This window comes from Onthophagus taurus, chromosome 11, assembly GCF_036711975.1.
Source record: "Onthophagus taurus isolate NC chromosome 11, IU_Otau_3.0, whole genome shotgun sequence".
Lineage (NCBI taxonomy): Eukaryota > Metazoa > Arthropoda > Insecta > Coleoptera > Scarabaeidae > Onthophagus > Onthophagus taurus.
In genome coordinates, this window is record NC_091976.1 from 32355661 (window position 1) to 32375124 (window position 19464).

A 19464-nucleotide genomic window follows, 5' to 3' on the forward strand; every position below is an offset into this window, starting at 1 on the left:
ACGCCCCTGTCACCTGTTTTTCCAGGCCGTTTGCTGGTTGTTCAACGGTCTTCAACCGTTGACATGCTCTTAACCTCACTTTTTTTGGCGCTCTGTCCGTAAGTTTTATTGCGTCTATGTTGTTATTATTGTTCATTTTTTGATTTATTGTAGATGTAATGTTCTGATGAAGGCCTAAATAAAGACCGAAAGCTTAACGTTATAAAAAGGATAGTTTTCTTTTAATTCAGCGCTTTGGCTGCTATACCCGATATTAATTTCACTACAATTAGTTAACAAGTACAGCCGGTACTTCTACTCTACCTTTTTCCTTTATATTTCCACCTACTTCTAAGGCCCATATCTTCGTTATATAGAAAGATAGCGAAAAACTAAGCACACGGTTGGAAAGCTTGATCTTTTCTCTATCTTAAACCGAGTTTTCTCTTTAAATCGAGTTTAAACCGATATGTTGATAATAAGAGCAAGAACAAATAAGAAACGTCGCGCTGCATTCAATTTACCTCAAAATTATCAAACTTCACGTCCTTGTGCAGCCGTTACCAGATAGAAATTTAACAAATAGTTTACACATTTGGAAAGAGCTGACCTTGGACTATCTTATTCCGAGTTTTCGTCCGTCAATATCTGTCGACGTCTGTAAAGAAAACGCTCCTGAAAAGGAGCCTACAGTTGACAACAAACTTTACTTTTGTATTTCCATCTATGTACTTTTCGGACGGATATCTTTGTTATTTCTTTGGTGTTAGGTATTATGGGCTTAAATCAAAAATTGTAGTTTTCCACAAAATGAGTTTGAAAGTTCTATAATTATTCGTAAATCGCATTATTTTTTTATAGAAGTAACAACAGCACCAATTCATTACCGAAATGGTAGTTGATAGCTAGCTTTCAACATTTAAGAAAAAAAATGAATATTTACCTGATTTTGGCTGACTTAAGTCTTCAAGACCCTCTGATTAATAACTACCTGTATTTATTTTGTTTGGCGTAAGGATTTAAGTCAAGCAAAAAAACGGCGCTGAGTGATTACATTTTTATTCAATAACAAAATGTTGGAATAATCAAAATAAAGTATATGTTTGTAACACGCAACAAAAAGAATAACGACGCCAACGTCCTTAAGAGCAATCCTTAAATGTCTTCTTCTTCTACTTGTTCTATCAAATCGGGATCATTATCAATAGCAGTCTCAGAAATTGGTAAATTTTTATAGAATTCGTGGAATACAGGTGGTACAAATCGTAATAATGCACACAAATCGTTTTTCTTATCAACCGAAATTGGAAGTGAACTTCTGTATCTTTGCTGGAGTGGATAATTCTTCAAGTTGTGGAGTTTTCCCCTTCTTAGGAAACTTAGCACTTTAAAATCCTCAGTGTTGCTTAAAGAGTTTTTGTAGTGTACGACACCTGTTTCTTTATGTTGAAGCCATTGTACAAGCGGCCACAAGAATGGTTCACCAGATACATTTTTTTTTCGGCATACCAATACAGTCTTTAGTAAATGAGCAAAGTCAACAAATTCGTTCTGTTCCATCTCATGAACCTTGAACTGGTTCTTTCTCCCTGTTCTCCTGACCAACTGGAACCAATCGTGTGGGTGGAAAATAGGTGTGATCGATGTCACATTCCATGTGAGTATGGCCTGGTACTAGGAACTTATGATTGATTATAAGATAGGGAAATTCACTTTGCACTTTTAAGAATATGGCAACAACATGACTATTTTTGTTCTGCCCTCCACATGTGTCTGAGTACAATGTGACTTCAGTCACGGAATCAGGTAATTTTTTTAAATAGCTATATAAGCAGCTAAAGCCTCCCCTGGCAGCTAAAGCCTCGTGCCACATGTAATGCGTTGATTCACCAGTCATGAACGGTCAAATTATATGTCCACAATTGCCTTTTGTAAAACGCTACCGAGGAACCAATAAACGGTGTTGGCAAACATTGATGGAGATCAAAACTATAGCATTTTTTTGCAGAATTGACTTTAGCTTCTTCGTTGTCTGCTTTTTTTGCCTCGTATGCTGCATTCGCTTGTTCTTGGTGTAACTGTAGATCTCGTTGTACACGGAGCTTCTCTTCCACATTGTTCGAGTTAGTAGCAACCTGTACTTGCATATGAAAGGTGTCGCATTTAGAACAAGTATCCACGTGCGGTTTTTTAAATGAGAGTTTCAACTTATGAAATTCTCTCTCATATATTGTCCTACCAACAGGATTGTTTCTTCCTTATATAAATCGTACATAATTCGCAAGTTTAAATGAGATGGAAGGTACTTTTTGTCATTCGTGCGTCTGGTATAATGACTTTCATATGAAGGAAACGATGTAATGTGTGCTACTACTGCATTTATTTCTTCCTCCGTTTTTTTGTTTGCGGAAGATGTTTTGCCTCTTCCATCATTTGTAGTAATACCAGAAGTATTCTTCGTTTTATTTCTGATAGCCATTCTAATAAATTTCTCTTTTTCATCCAAAGTCCTGCAAAAACAGTCCTTGCATACAGATAACCTCTTGCCATTTCTTGCCACTATAACGTCTCAAAAACTACTTTAGAAGAGTAATAATTACCTGAACGTCCTAGAGCTAATTGCACTATATATTTACTTCTTTCACTCATTTCTGTACAATAACACTAAATTAATAATAGACTGAATTGCCAAAGCATGTTTGATATGAAAGACCTAAGTCAATTTAAGTGTTTAGGAACGTCTGCATAGTTTTAAATTGGTTGCTCAAAAGGGCTTATGTCAACTTACGATTATAATACCGAACAAGATGACTTATAGCCTATAAAATTTTTAAAATAGGTTTAAAATAGTAGCAGCAGTTGGTGTTAGACTTAATCATCAGCCGTCAATATCTGCCGGCGTCTGTAACAGAAACGCACCTGAAAGACAACCTACAGGTAGCAGAACGCAATCACTTCTTACCCTAACTTTCTTATTTGATGAAAGAAAAATTGGAACAAAGTTTTACACGAGAGAGAATCCTAACTTCATTTCATGTTGACAGATAATTTTTCATTCACTCTTAATTTATTTAAAACCGTTTAAAAACATATAAGTACGAAGGCTTTCACGGCCGGTGTTAATAAAACAAACACTAGCACTATCACTACAACTAACACTAGACCTAGAACTAGAAACTTTCGGGTTGAGCAGTGCATTTTTTGAAGAAATGTTTGATGTTTCGGGTGCCATGTCGCAACCATCTTCAGAAAACTAGTTGGAACCCGACAGTTTCTAGTTCTAGGTCTAGTGTTAGTTCTAATGATAGTGCTAGTGTTAGTTCTAGTTTTAGTTCTAGTTTTACGTTTAGAAACATGTTAAACTGTTCAAAACGGAAAGATTATTTCATGTTACACCTATTTTATCAGAATCTGGAAGAATTTGAGCGATTTTAGACTCGAATTGTTGTGTTTTGTTGGTTTTTAACTCAGTTCATCAATTTAAAAAACGCGTATGCAAACGCGTAAGCGAAGTGCGCGTTGGAAACAGCAGAAAATTTCCCATAAGATGAATATAGTTCTAGAATTTTCTCCTCGTCATACAAGAGAGTTATTGACCTAAGCGTGGTTTAGCAGCGGCAAAAATTCGTGGTTTAGATAGTTCATAGTTAGAAAAAAGAATTTTGCAAACGTGTGATCACGGTGTGTCACACATCGTTGGAAAGAGCAGGAAATTTCCCATAAGCTGAATATAGTTGTAGGGTTTTCCCCAGTCAAATAGGAAAATTATTAATGCAAAAAATATATGCGTGTTTTCATCGGTAGGAGAAACGGAAATACAAGGGAAAAGTTTGTTGCTGGGCTGATAAACGATTGTGCAAACGTGTGATTGAGATGTGTTATATATCGATGAAAAGAGCAGAAAATTTCCCATAAGATGAACATAGTTCTGGAGTTTCCTCCCCGTCATATAAGAGAGTTATTGACCCAAGCGTGGTTTAACCGCGGCAAAAATTCATGGCAGCGCGACGTTTCTTATTTTTTCTTGCTCTCATTATCAACATATCGGCGGACGAAAACTCGGTTCAAGATAGAAAAACGACCAAGCTTTCCAACCGTGTGCTTAGTTTTTCGGTAGCGTTATAAATAACAAAGATATCCGTCCGAAAAGTACATAGATGGAAATACAAAAGTAAAGTTTGTTGCCAACTGTAGGCTCCTTTTCAGGAGCGTTTTTTTGACAGACGCCGACAGATATTAACGGACGAAAACTCGGAATAAGATAGTCCAAGGTCAGCTCTTTCCGAATATGTAAACCATTTATTAAATTTCCGTCTGGTAACGGCTGCACAAGGCCGTGAAATTTGCTAATTTTGAGGTAAATTGAATGCAACGCGACGTTTTTTATTTTTTCTTGCTCTTATTATCAACATATCGGCGACGATATGTACATAACGAAGATATGGGCCCTAGAAGTAGATGGAAATATGTTGCTATATGTTGCTATCGTCTCGCCGGTTAAATTTTATATTTCCTGAAAGAAGAAAATTTGAGCTTTAATTTTTTTGTAGTTCTTTGTGGTCAAATAACAGATATGTCGCAGTGTTTTTCTTTATCTTATTACAAAATAAGTCAAATTATCTATGTTATAAACATAAATATCAAATTCAACAATCTCTTTGAATTTATTACTACCACAGATTCATTTAATATGCTGAATAGTTCACCCGTTAAGATAAATTTGCAATCATTAAACGTAACAATAAACATTATCCGGTTATAAATTATATTATAATTCATTTTATGTTGTAAACATTTTGACATTTACACTTAGTAATTCATTTAACTTTCATAAATCCACTCGATTCGATGACTAAGGTTACAAGATATAAAAGCGTTATAATTAATTGAAGATATATAAAGTTGGAATATTTTTAACAAAAGTGTGCTTTTATTCAAATGGTGAGCACAGAAAATGTTTTAAATGCAAATAAGCAAGTATGGAGAAGATAATAATCACTATAATTAAGAACACTTGGTTTACCTCGCGTTTGCGTGTCGACTAAAACTGGTTAACAGCTTTAATAAATTGAGGAATGCAACCTCTTTTAAATTATAAAAAAAAAGAAGTAATTTTGATTTAAATTTTTAGATATTTATGCTTTTTTAAGTGCATAATCGAAAATTTATTCAGAATTGAGTTAAATTATCTATTTAAATCAATGCAGATTAATACGATTTCCTGTTTATTATCACCAAAATAGTTTTTTTTTATTTAGATATGATTCAGTAATTCATGTACGTGGCATTTAAATAACAATAACATTGTTTTGTGTCAACCACTATTAACATAGCTATTTTAAAAATTTTTCTAATGGAGCAAAACAATTTATTTTTAAAAACATGCTTAATATATAACAAATATATTCGTCAAGTCAAGAAGCTAATTTGCATTACTCCAAAGACAATACTCCTGATTCTATTGTTAAGTTTATTGGACGTGATCACGTCGACACTTCGTTAGATGACCATTCATGTATAATAATTGGTATGGAAGATTTTAACATTGTTATTTTAATAATCTTTTATCTCCTAATAAAATTTTCTGTTACGTAACGATTAATACAGACCCGTTTAACAAGACAACTACATGTTCGGTTATTGAAGTTGGACTTTTATAGCCTGGTTTATGTCGGTTTTATGGCGTGTGGCATTAGCAGTTAGTCGCTAAATGCCAACCGTGATATATAATCCAAGCACAGGGCGATAAAAACCTTTGAAGTTTCTTGGAAAAACCCTTTAATGGAAAACAACCAGAAGGATTGATTTTATAAGACATATTCACATATTTTTGAACTAATTTAAGTTTAGGTAAAATATAGTTAAGCACTAATTAAACATTAACAGTTTCTAACTTAAAAAATACGATAACTAAGTTGAATTTAATTATGGATTACATATTTTTAAATCATTATAAATAATTTATGTCCAAAATATTTTTGTCCATAGCTTCTAGTTTATGAGTTAGGGTTGACTTTAATAACGAAAGTCCTGAGTTTCAATATTTTTGGAATTACCACCTTTTCACAACAATATGATTAAAATCGTAAGATCTGGTTATAATTAACCGATTATTTATTTATTTTTACATTATTATAAACAATTTATTGCATAATATTTCTTTCCATCACTTTTAATTTTTGAGTTAAGATAAACTTTAAATACAAAAACTAATATTTTTGACATTTTGGCCATTAACAACTTTCAACTAAAAAATGATTATAACTAAGATGATTATTTATATGGATTATATATTTTTGGTTCATTATAAACAATTTTTGTCAAAAATATTATCCTCCATCGTTTTTAGTTTTCCACTTACGTGGATTTCAAAAACGAAATCCCTCAATTTCGATATGTTTAAGATTTTTTCCTTTTAACAAGAATATGATTACAATTGAGTTAGGTTTGGTTATGAATTATGTCTTATTAGATTATTATAAACAATTTTTGTGTAAAATACTTTTCTCCAACCCCTTTAATTTTTGAATTATAATCGACTATATTAAACCAAATCATAAATTTTCATATTTTGGAGATTTCCAATTACTAATTAAAAAATTAATATATCTATGCTAATTATTATTATGGATTTTGTATTTTTAGTTCATTATAAACAATTTATATCCATAATATTTTTCTCCATACTTTATAGTTTGAGTTATAATTAATTTTAATAATAAAAATCATCAATTTTGGCTTTTTGATTGATTTCCACTTTCTAACTACAATATAATTAAAATTGTGGTAGATTTAGTAATGCATTATGTTTTATTAGATTATTATAAACAATTTTTGTGTAAAATATTATTCTCCATCGTTTTTAGTTTTCAACTTAGGTTGTCTCCAAAAATGAAAGCCCTCAATTTCGATATTTTTGAGATTTTTTCCTATTAACAAGAATATGATTATAATTTAGTTAGGTTTTGTTATGAATTATATCTTATTAGATTATTATAAACAATTTTTGTGTAAAATATTTTTCTCCAACACTTTTAATTTTTCAGTTATAATCGACTATATTAAACAAAATCATAAATTTTAATATTTTGGAGATTTCCAATTACTAATTAAAAAATGAATATATCTAAGCTAATTATTATTATGGATTATATATTTTTAGTTCATTATAAACAATTTATATCCGTGACATTTTTCTCCATAGTTTATAGTTTGAATTATAATTAATTTTAATAACAAAAATCATCAATTTTGGCGTTTTGGTTAATTTCCACTTTCTAACTACAATATAATTAAAATTGTGGTAGATTTAGTAATGCATTATGTTTTATTAGATTATTATAAACAATTTTTGTGTAAAATATTATTCTCCATCGTTTTTAGTTTTCAACTTAGGTTGTCTCCAAAAATGAAAGCCCTCAATTTCGATATTTTTGAGATTTTTTCCTATTAACAAGAATATGATTATAATTTAGTTAGGTTTTGTTATGAATTATATCTTATTAGATTATTATAAACAATTTTTGTGTAAAATATTTTTCTCCAACACTTTTAATTTTTCAGTTATAATCGACTATATTAAACAAAATCATAAATTTTAATATTTTGGAGATTTCCAATTACTAATTAAAAAATGAATATATCTAAGCTAATTATTATTATGGATTATATATTTTTAGTTCATTATAAACAATTTATATCCGTGACATTTTTCTCCATAGTTTATAGTTTGAATTATAATTAATTTTAATAACAAAAATCATCAATTTTGGCGTTTTGGTTAATTTCCACTTTCTAACTACAATATAATTAAAATTGTGGTAGATTTGGTAATGCATTATGTTTTATTAGATTATTATAAACAATTTTTGTGTAAAATATTATTCTCCATCGTTTTTAGTTTTCAACTTAGGTTGTCTCCAAAAATGAAAGCCCTCAATTTCGATATTTTTGAGATTTTTTCCTATTAACAAGAATATGATTATAATTGAGTTAGGTTTGGTTATGAATTATATCTTATTAGATTATTATAAACAATTTTTGTGTAAAATAGTTTTCTCCAACACTTTTAATTTTTAAATTATAATCGACTATATTAAACAAAATCATAAATTTTGATATTTTCGAGATTTCCAATTACTAATTAAAAAATGAATATATCTAAGCTAATTATTATTATGGATTATATATTTTTAGTTCATTATAAACAATTTATATCCATAACATTTTTCTCCACAGTTTATAGTTTGAATTATAATTAATTGTAATAACAAAAATCATCAATTTTGGCGTTTTGGTTAATTTCCACTTTCTAACTACAATATAATTAAAATTGTGGTAGATTTGGTAATGCATTATGTTTTATTAGATTATTATAAACAATTTTTGTGTAAAATATTATTCTCCATCGTTTTTAGTTTTCAACTTAGGTTGTCTCCAAAAATGAAAGCCCTCAATTTCGATATTTTTGAGATTTTTTCCTATTAACAAGAATATGATTATAATTTAGTTAGGTTTGGTTATAAATTATATCTTATTAGATTATTATAAACAATTTTTGTGTAAAATACTTTTCTCCAACCCTTTTAATTTTTGAATTATAATCGACTATATTAAACAAAATCATAAATTTTGATATTTTGGATATTACTAATTAAAAAATGAATATATCTAAGCTAATTATTATTATGGATTATATATTTTTAGTTCATTATAAACAATTTATATCCGTAACATTTTTCTCCATAGTTTATAGTTTGAATTATAATTAATTTTAATAACAAAAATCATCAATTTTGGCGTTTTGGTTAATTTCCACTTTCTAACTACAATATAATTAAAATTGTGGTAGATTTGGTAATGCATTATGTTTTATTAGATTATTATAAACAATTTTTGTGTAAAATATTATTCTCCATCGTTTTTAGTTTTCAACTTAGGTTGTCTCCAAAAATGAAAGCCCTCAATTTCGATATTTTTGAGGTTTTTTCCTATTAACAAGAATATGATTATAATTTAGTTAGGTTTGGTTATAAATTATATCTTATTAGATTATTATAAACAATTTTTGTGTAAAATACTTTTCTCCAACCCTTTTAATTTTTGAATTATAATCGACTATATTAAACAAAATCATAAATTTTGATATTTTGGAGATTTCCAATTACTAATTAAAAAATGAATATATCTAAGCTGATTATTATTATGGATTATATATTTTTAGTTCATTATAAACAATTTATATCCATAACATTTTTCTCTATAGTTTATACTTTAAATTATAATTAATTGTAATAACAAAAATCATCAATTTTGGCGTTTTGGTTAATTTCCACTTTCCAACTACAATATAATTAAAATTGTGGTAGATTTAATAATGCATTATGTTTTATTAGATTATTATAAACAATTTTTATGTAAAACATTATTCTCCATTGTTTTTAGTTTTCGACTTAGGTTAATTCCAAAAACGAAAGCTCTCAATTTCAATATTTTTGAAATTTTCTCTTTTAAACAAGAATACGATCATAATTGAGTTAGGTTTGGTTATGAATTATGTCTTATTAGATTATTATAAACAATTTTTGTGTAAAATATTTTTCTCCAACCCTTTTAATTTTTCAGTTATAATCGACTATATTAAACAAAATCATAAATTTTAATATTTTGGAGATTTCCAATTACTAATTAAAAAATGAATATATCTAAGCTAATTATTATTATGGATTATATATTTTTAGTTCATTATAAACAATTTATATCCATAACATTTATCTCCATAGTTTATAGTTTGAATTATAATTAATTTTAATAACAAAAATCATCAATTTTGGCGTTTTGGTTAATTTCCACTTTCTAACTACAATACAATTAAAATTGTGGTAGATTTGGAAATACATTATGTTTTATTAGATTATTATAAACAATTTTTGTGTAAAATATTATTCTCCACCGTTTTTAGTTTTCGACTTAGGTTGTCTCCAAAAATGAAAACCCTCAATTTCGATATTTTTGAGATTTTTTCCTTTTAACAAGAATATGATTATAATTGAGTTAGGTTTGGTTATGAATTATATCTTATTAGATTATTATAAACAATTTTTGTGTAAAATACTTTTCTCCAACCCTTTTAATTTTTCAGTTATAATCGACTATATTAAACAAAATCATAAATTTTAATATTTTGGAGATTTCCAATTACTAATTAAAAAATGAATATATCTAAGCTAATTATTATTATGGATTATATATTTTTAGTTCATTATAAACAATTTATATCCGTAACATTTTTCTCCATAGTTTATAGTTTGAATTATAATTAATTTTAATAACAAAAATCATCAATTTTGGCATTTTGGTTAATTTCCACTTTCTAACTACAATATAATTAAAATTGTGGTAGATTTGGTAATGCATTATGTCTTATTAGATTATTATAAACAATTTTTATGTAAAATATTATTCTCCATCGTTTTTAGTTTTCGACTTAGGTTGACTCTAAAAACGAAAACCCTAAATTTCGATATTTTTGACATTTTCTCCTTTTAACAAAAATATGATTATAATTAAGTTAGGTTTGGTTATGAATTATATCTTATTAGATTATTGTAAACAATTTTTATGTAAAATACTTTTCTCCAACCCCTTTAATTTTTAAATTATAATCGACTATATTAAACAAAATCATAAATTTTGATATTTTCGAGATTTCCAATTACTAATTAAAAAATGAATATATCTAAGCTAATTATTATTATGGATTATATATTTTTAGTTCATTATAAACAATTTATATCCGTAACATTTTTCTCCACACTTTATAGTTTGAGTTATAATTAATTTTAATAACAAAAATCATCAATTTTGGTGTTTTGGTTGATTTCCACTTTCTAACTCCAACATAATTAAAACTAAGCTAGATCTGTTAACGTATTATATCTTATTAGACTATAATAAACAATTTTTATGTAAAATATTACTCTCTAACACTTTTAGATTTTGAGATATAATCGACTTTATGAAACAAAACCATAAATTTTTATATTTTGGAGATTTCCAATTGTTAACTAAAAAATGAATATATATAAGTTAATTATTATTATGGATTATATATTTTTAGTTTATTATAAACAATTTATATCCATAACATTTTCTCCACAGTTTATAGTTTATTAGTTATAATTGATTTAAATAATAAAAATCATCATTTTTAATATTTTGTGGGATTTCCATTTTCATACTACAATACAATTATAACTGAAGTAGATCAGGTTATAAATTGAGTCTTAAATGAACAATTTATCATGCACAAAAATCATGTTTAATAAATCGTCCTTATGTTGTTGGAGTTAAGCCAAAACACGAATTAATTCACATTTACCGTTTTTGATATATTTCAAGCTTAAACTAAAGTCATTGTAAGTCGGCTCCATTGTAATCACCCAATCTTTTCTAAAAATATATTTAGCACTGAAAACAAGATTATTGACATCTTAGAGTTAGTTTGGATTCGATTTAACAAGAAAAATTCTTTACACCAAATAAATGCCGCAATAATAATATTTATCGCAATAAACTCACTGACGTGTTCAAAAATTCATCAGCAATTTCAACCGGTACAAATTCCGGATACATTTATATTTCACGTTATCCAGATAAACAGCGATAAATAAAGTTTTGCGGTGAGTGTGAATTTCAGCCAGGTAGATATTTAAATTTAATATGTACATTCTAATCTTGACTATAATTTATTGTTGGTTGTCAACGATGTTAATGTTAAATAATCAAGTGTTCGCTTTAAAGTTAAATAGAAGCACTTTCACAATGTACACAAAAATCCTTAATTATTTTAATAAATATTTTAACAAGAAAAAATTATTAATTAATTAAGGTTACACCATTTTTAATTAATCTCGTTTTTGTTTAAGAATTATTTCTTGTTTAAATCCGTATACATTTAAATAAATTAACACATTTCTTGCATATAATTTTTAGTGCCTTATTATGCTTAATCTTTATAATCGTGTTTGTGGCGCATTAAAACGTTTCATATCGCATATTATGGATTATTAGGTATTAATTTTTAATCGACCGGTTTATTTATTATTTTTACCTCAATTAAATCAGGAACGTTATGAATGATAAGGGCGAAACTTCGAAACAAACCTTGCCCATGGATAAACTTAAGGTTAGGTAATAGATTTCCAAGACTTCTTAAACCGAACACTTGATAAACGAGAAGTATACCGGTGATTTCTCTTAATTCCGGAAAGGAAACTTTCGCAAAATCGTCTGTGGTGGTTCTATCGAAGAGCACGAGTTCGAGGTTACCCACGATCACCACACAACCTCTTAGGCTACTCTCTATATTCGCTATCTTGTTTCTTGCTTTTATTGTTTGGCAATACTTGGCGTGCGCCGTTGGAGCGATTTCCGATGTTATTACCACTATCACAACAAACAAAACAAAGCGAACTTTCACAATTTTATTTAAAGAACTTAGGGCAACATAAAGTTTATCAGACACCGTTTTGTATCCGTACTGAAGGCCATTACAAGGCATGGCGTACACGTGTCTCCCACATAGCGGCCGAAGCGCGACTGTTTCAAGCGTTTCAAGTAGAACGTGGTAGAACTTGGTAGAAGACCTATTCGAGGCGCAAAACGAATTTTACTATACCAGTAGAGAATCGACCGTAAGCCTGACCGTTTCTGGCTAGAGACTAAATTCTATTTGGTCGAAGCGAATGTATTTACAGCTCTCCTAGCTACATTGTTGCATAAGACTACTAGAGAGGCTAGAGAGAGAGAAAAGTGTAAACAGGCGTACTCGTAGAGTACAACCGAGTTTCATTCATCGATTTTGATGGTTATTAATAGAACTACGCGTTTTACTGCAACTTTGTAACGATGTAATATAAATAATTCAGCTCTCCTATATTAATTCTCTTCGTTTCAACTCAATTCATCTCACTTAATATTATATAGCAAGAGTAATGAAATTTTTGATAAATTCTTAATTAATTTTAAATCGATTTTTATTGAAAAGACTTTAACTTTAAAGTTTATGACGGAAAGATTAAGTTGAACTTGAGATTAAAGCTGTTATTTCAAACTTATTTCATACTTGATTTATAGTTACAAACTATAATTAGAAATTTCTCAACATAACTTTGATTCAAATCCATCATAAATCTTTATTGTTTAAACAATTTTAATTAAAAGTCGTTTGAATAATTGTTTACTGCTTCAAATATTTCGTTTCCCAATTGAAATAGATGATAACGCCAAAATGCTCAAAAACATTTTCCATGATTTATTAATAGCACAATTTGTGTCGTTGTCAATATATATTTTATATTGCGTATTAGAATCAGTTGCAATACGTAATTTAATATCATATAAATTGAAGGAAGCAATTAAATTTCAATGCTAATTACATCTCCAATAATGTACAATACATTCAACCGTTGCAACCATTTCTCGAGAATAGAACGAATAGGAGTAATTTTATTACGTTCGTTTGAATCGATAATTTCTTAAATTGTAAGAATAAATATTGCCAATGGAAGACTAGAAGTCTACATACCTGAAATAGTAGACAGAAATAAGATACTGCCAAGGAAAACAAGATTCTTATCCACTTTCAGCTTCCTTTTGTCACTATCATGCTTCCGTTCGTCTTTACATATCCTCTATATTAGCAATTTCCAGAAGACAACCTTATACTTGCAGAAAACTAGATACTGCTTACAGAAGGCTGGATACTCCTGGCAGAAAACTGAATACTGTTAATGAATGACTACATACTGCTAATATTGTATCCAGAAAACTACCTACAGATTACTACTGGAAAAATACTAGATACTTCAAGGAAAAATTAGATACTGCCGAAGAAGACAATATACCAATCGAAGATTTTCATCACAGAAGACTAAATACTTGACATAGAAGACTAGATACTGTTACTATAACTAACAAAAGATTAGATTTTTCAAACAAAAACTAGATACTGTCAGCGAAGATAAAGTACTACCAATGGAAGATCTTCCTTACAGAAGACTGAATACTATTGGCAGAAGGCAAGATTTTATCAAGAGATGTTAAAAACCTCCTCATAGGAGACTTGACTTTGTTTGTAGAAGATGTAGTACTGCCGAAGAACTAGATACTAGTAATGGACGACTAGATACTACTAATAAAAGACCAGGAATTGTTTCCAAAAGGCCATACTGCTTTTAAAAGACTGGAAACTACTAGAAAGAGATTAAATTTTTCAGGCAAAAACTAGGTACTGCCTACTAGATACTTGAAATAGAAACTAGATACTGTTGGCAGAATGAACGAAAAAAACCTCCTTATTGAAGACTACATATTGTTTATAAAAGATGTACTATTGGCAAAAAAGTAAAAAAGTACTAATGAATAACTAGAGACCGCTAATAGAAGTCTCTCCAAACAGTATCTATTGTTCTGCAAGCTGTATTTAGTCTTCTGCAAGCAGAATCTACCCTTTAGACAGTATTATTCAGATTTCTGCTAGTAGTACCTAGTCAGGCACATTTCAAATGTTAAAATGTAGTCGAAGAATCCAAAAATTTACTTGTAATTATTACATAATGAGTATTATTAATATATTATGATATATTAAAATTTCGTGGTTTTTGATGTTTTTAGTACAAAATATTTTTTATCTCAAGAACGGTAAATGTTAGCAATTTTTACTAAAAGCACTTTTTTGTGTAAAACACCTCAATTAATTCAAAAATGCATTTAAAATTATCATCAAATTAGTATAGTAGATGTTGTTGGGTGCAAAGTGAAAATAACTTGAAATCTTATCATTTTCAGTAACTTTAGCACAAAATCCCGTTTATCTCAAGAACGGTTAGTATTAGAAGTTTTAATAAAGAGTACTTTTTTCCTTAAAAATGCTCGAGGAATCCAAAAAAGTACTTGTGATTATTATATAATGAGCGGTGTAGATTTTACACGTTATTAAATAAAGATACATAAAAATTTCGTAGTTTTTGATGTTTTTTAGTGCAAAATATTTTTTATCTCGAGAACGGTAAATGTTAGTAATTTTTACTAAAAGCACTTTTTTGTGTAAAATACCTCAATTAATTCAAAAATACCTTTAAAATTATCATAAAATTAGTATAATAGAAGTTGTTGGGTGCAAAGTGAAAATAACCTCAAATCTTATAATTTTCAGTACTTTTAGCACAAAATCCTTTTTATCTCAAGAACGGTTAGTATTAGAACTTTTAATGAAGAGTACCTTTTCTCCTTAAAAATGTTCGAGGAATCCAAAAACGTACTTGTGATTATTATATAATGAGCGGTGTAGATTTTACACGTTATTAAATAAAGATACATAAAAATTTCGTACTTTTTGATGTTTTTTAGTGCAAAATATTTTTTATCTCGAGAACGGTAAATGTTAGCAATTTTTACTAAAAGTACTTTTTTGTGCAAAACACCTCAATTAATTCAAAAATGCATTTAAAATTATCATAAAATTAGTAATGTGGATGTTGTTGGGTGCAAAGTGAAATTAACCTGAAATCTTATCATTTTCAGTAGCTTTAGCACAAAATCCTTTTTATCTCAAGAACGGTTAGTATTAGAACTTTTAATAAAGAGTACTTTTTTCCTTAAAAATGTTCGAGGAATCCAAAAACGTACTTGTGATTATTATATAATGAGCGGTGTAGATTTTACACGTTATTAAATAAAGATATATAAAAATTTCGCAGTTTTTGATGTTTTTTATTGCAAAATTTTTTTTATCTCGAGAACGGTAAATGTTAGCAATTTTTACTAACAGTACTTTTTTGTGCAAAACACCTCAATTAATTCAAAAATACGTTTAAAATTATCATAAAATTAGTAATGTGGATGTTGTTGGGTGCAAAGTGAAAATAACCGAAAATCTTATAATTTTCAGTAACTTTAGCACAAAATCCTTTTTATCTCAAAAACGGTTAGTATTAGAACTTTTAATAAAGAGTACTTTTTTCCTTAAAAATGCTCGAGGAATCCAAAAAAGTACTTGTGATTATTATATAATGAGCGGTGTAGATTTTACACGTTATTAAATAAAGATACATAAAAATTTCGTAGTTTTTAATGTTTTTTAGTGCAAAATATTTTTTATCTCGAGAACGGTAAATGTTAACAATTTTTACTAAAAGCACTTTTTTGTGTAAAACACCTCAATTAATTCAAAAATACATTTAAAATTATCATAAAATTAGTAATGTGGATGTTGTTGGGTGCAAAGTGAAATTAACCTGAAATCTTATCATTTTCAGTAGCTTTAGCACAAAATCCTTTTTATCTCACGAACGGTTAGGATTAGAACTTTTAATAAAGAGTACCTTTTTCCTTAAAAATGTTCGATTCATCCAAAAACGTAGTTGTGATTATTATATAATGAGCGGTGTAGATGTTACAGGTTATTAAGTAAAGATATATTAAAATTTTGTGGTTTTTTATGTTTTTTAGTGCAAAACATTTTTTATATCGAGAACGGTAAATGTTAGCAATTTTTACTAAAAGTACTTTTTTGTGTAAAACACCTCAATTAATTCAAAAATGCATTTAAAATTATCATAAAATTGGTATAGTAGATGTTGTTGGGTGCAAAGTGAAAATAACCTAAAATCTTATAATTTTCAGTAACTTTAGCACAAAATCCTTTTTATCTCAAGAACGGTTGGTATTAGAACTTTTAATAAAGAGTACTTTTTTCCTTAAAAATGCTCGAGGAATCCAAAAACGTACTTGTCATTATTATGTAATAAGTGGTGTAGATGTTACAGGTTACTAAATAAAGATATATTAATATTTTGTGGTTTTTGATGTTTTTTAGTACAAAATATTTTTTATCTCGAGAATGGCACATATTAGCAATTTTCACTAAGAGTACTTTTTTGTGTAAAATACTAGATACTGTTGGCAGAAGATAAGAAAAGTAGATACTACTAATGAATGACTAGATACTGCTAATAGAAGACCACAGATTGCTCTCTGAAGACTTTAAACTACTAGAAAAAGATTAGATTCTACTAACTATTATCTCGAACAGTTTGTATTTCCTGAAGTTAAGATGCCTCAGGTTACACGAATTTCAAATACCTCTAATTCCTAGTGAGCACTAATCCAGCACTAATCTCAGTTTCAATAGAACCAAAATTCTTGCAAACAGTTTCTTTTTAATAATAGTTTTGTTCCAATATTTGCTTGCAAAAGAATTGAAATTTAGATACAGTCTAAAACTACATTATTAAATAAAACCTCAAAGAGAACCATCGTTATTCTTCCCCAACCGAATTCAACCCCAAGAAATAACCTTACATAAATATCCACCCTGTTTATCCATTTATCTGTTGGAAATAGTTCCACAAAACCAATAAACATAGAATCCACCCCTGTTTTAAAACCATTCTGAGGTGCCGAAAAGAAAATGTACTTTATTTTTAAAATTATCTCATCACAATCGTTTTAAACCTCCTAACTAACTTTTTTTAACAACCTACACATGATATATTTACATTACGGTATTACTGTTTGAATTTTGATATGAAGTTCCGGGTGAATGACCCGAAAACACTTCGGACACGTGCACAATTAAATGTTAATTTAAAAGCAATCAATTCTTGTCCGAAAAAGAACTTTTTTTTTTAATTATTAATCGGAAACGGTTTCTGAAACGTTCGAATTTTTCTTTTAAACGGTAAAGATATTTTTATAATCATTATTAATAGAAGTGTGGATATAATTTTTGGTTGTCGGTGCCAAAACGGTGGAGGTCGCGATGGCGAAATATCGTAAAATAAATTATTGTTACCTAAACTTTTTATGTCTTAATTCACGATTAATTATTCGGAATCATTAATAATAATAATTAATTAATAATAATGTATTTACGTGTTAATGAGAGTTTGAAAGTTCTCTCAAAATGAAATCACTTAAAAATCGATTTTTAATACTTATTTGAAGTAAAAAATAAATATTTTAAATATAGTTAAATAAAAATTTGAAAGATATTTCTAAGTTTATCGTAACATGGATGGGATCCAAGGATTTACTATCACATTAAGCAGCTCGGTCTCGTACAATGCTAGTAATAACGTTTATAAATTGGCTAACGTATAAAAATCAACACGTGTTTGTTGATTTTTGCACAAGAACAAGCCACTCCTGTATTATATAACCAAATAAATGCAGCCACATACTTAACTCAAGATAAAATTTAAGCGTACCATTTTTTCGCCATAAAAAAGAAATCTTACGAGTTTCTTTTATACTTTAGTATGTTTACAATGTTCGACACCACGACTGGAGTTATTCATTGTGTCATTTAAGTATTAATGTTTCAAATATGCACACAATGAAGCCCAGAAGCCTTTGTTATCCAAGTTCAATATTGGTTTATGAACGAGTTACCTTGAATTTATGTAATATTTCAACTTTATGGTTTGTATTGCATTGTATCGAACACGTTACTTAATTAGTAAAAATTCAATACTATGTAGTTAAATTCCTCTTGCAGTGTTAAATTAAAATTCCCAACTCCAAATTTGTAAATGTCAGAAACGAAACAGACATCTGTTCAACTAGTACAAGCTCAACTTTTTTTGCTTCAACGAAATTTTTAATTACCCAAGTATTGTATATACAGGAAGATAGTAAAAACGAATTATAAGTGTTATCTTGAAACTTTCCATTTAACTTTTACATAAAAAAAGAAATAAATTCTTATTAATTTATCTTGTCAATTGATTAAACAGCGTTTCCGTGTATAAAATAATTTGATAGCGCCTTTAAAAAGTCATAAAATCGGCTTACAAACAAAACAATTACCTCAACTAAATCCGGGGTTTTGTGTATAACCAAAGCGAAATTATTAAACAATCCTTGTCCGTGAATAACTTTTAAATTAGGAAAAAGTTTTCCCAAACTAGTTAAACCATTAACTTGATAAATTAACACGATTCCGGTGATTTCTCTTAATTCGGGAAACGATAAGCCGTGATAATCCTCCGGGGACGCTTTGTCTATAAGGACGATTTGTAAGTCTCCGACGATCACTTCGCATCCTCGAAGAGTCTTTTCGAGGTTGATCACTTTGTTTCGAACGTTTATGTCTTGACAGTACTTCGCGTCCACGGGTATGGAGGCGAACAAGAATAAAACGAAAAGGTTCTTTACGGACCGAGTTGCGTGGTCATAAGTCGCGAACCAATACGCTGTCATACCTATTCCTCATGACTCGCGAAACGCTACTGAAACTCGCGAACTTTCCGATGTACGACCGCCGCGTGTTGTTATAATATTACAAGTGCACAGTCTCCACAGTCTCGGCCACGCAAAATTCGGTTTGCGTATGTTCCGAGCATGCCCGGTAAGGCACCGTGTTATCAACGTTTTAAAGAGCGAAAGTGTTCTTGAACTAGAACCCAATAGAACGGATGC

General features: G+C 28.8%; 1 protein-coding gene across 6 annotated transcripts in view; it reads right to left on the minus strand.

The window, feature by feature from the left end:
- The window catches only part of LOC111425015 (insulin-like growth factor 1 receptor), a 137222-nt gene that overhangs the window by 35634 nt on the left and 82124 nt on the right, over positions 1–19464 (minus strand). The window contains exon 1 of one of the 6 annotated variants that reach the window (XM_071199682.1): positions 18853–19331. The exons of 4 other annotated variants lie outside the window; for them this stretch is intronic. In XM_071199682.1, the coding sequence (XP_071055783.1) occupies positions 18853–19245 (393 nt within the window). In that variant the 5' untranslated portion in view covers positions 19246–19331. Of the gene's footprint in view, positions 1–12091; positions 12709–18852; positions 19332–19464 lie in introns of those variants that run through there. One more of the 6 variants, XM_023058764.2, reaches the window with a different exon arrangement.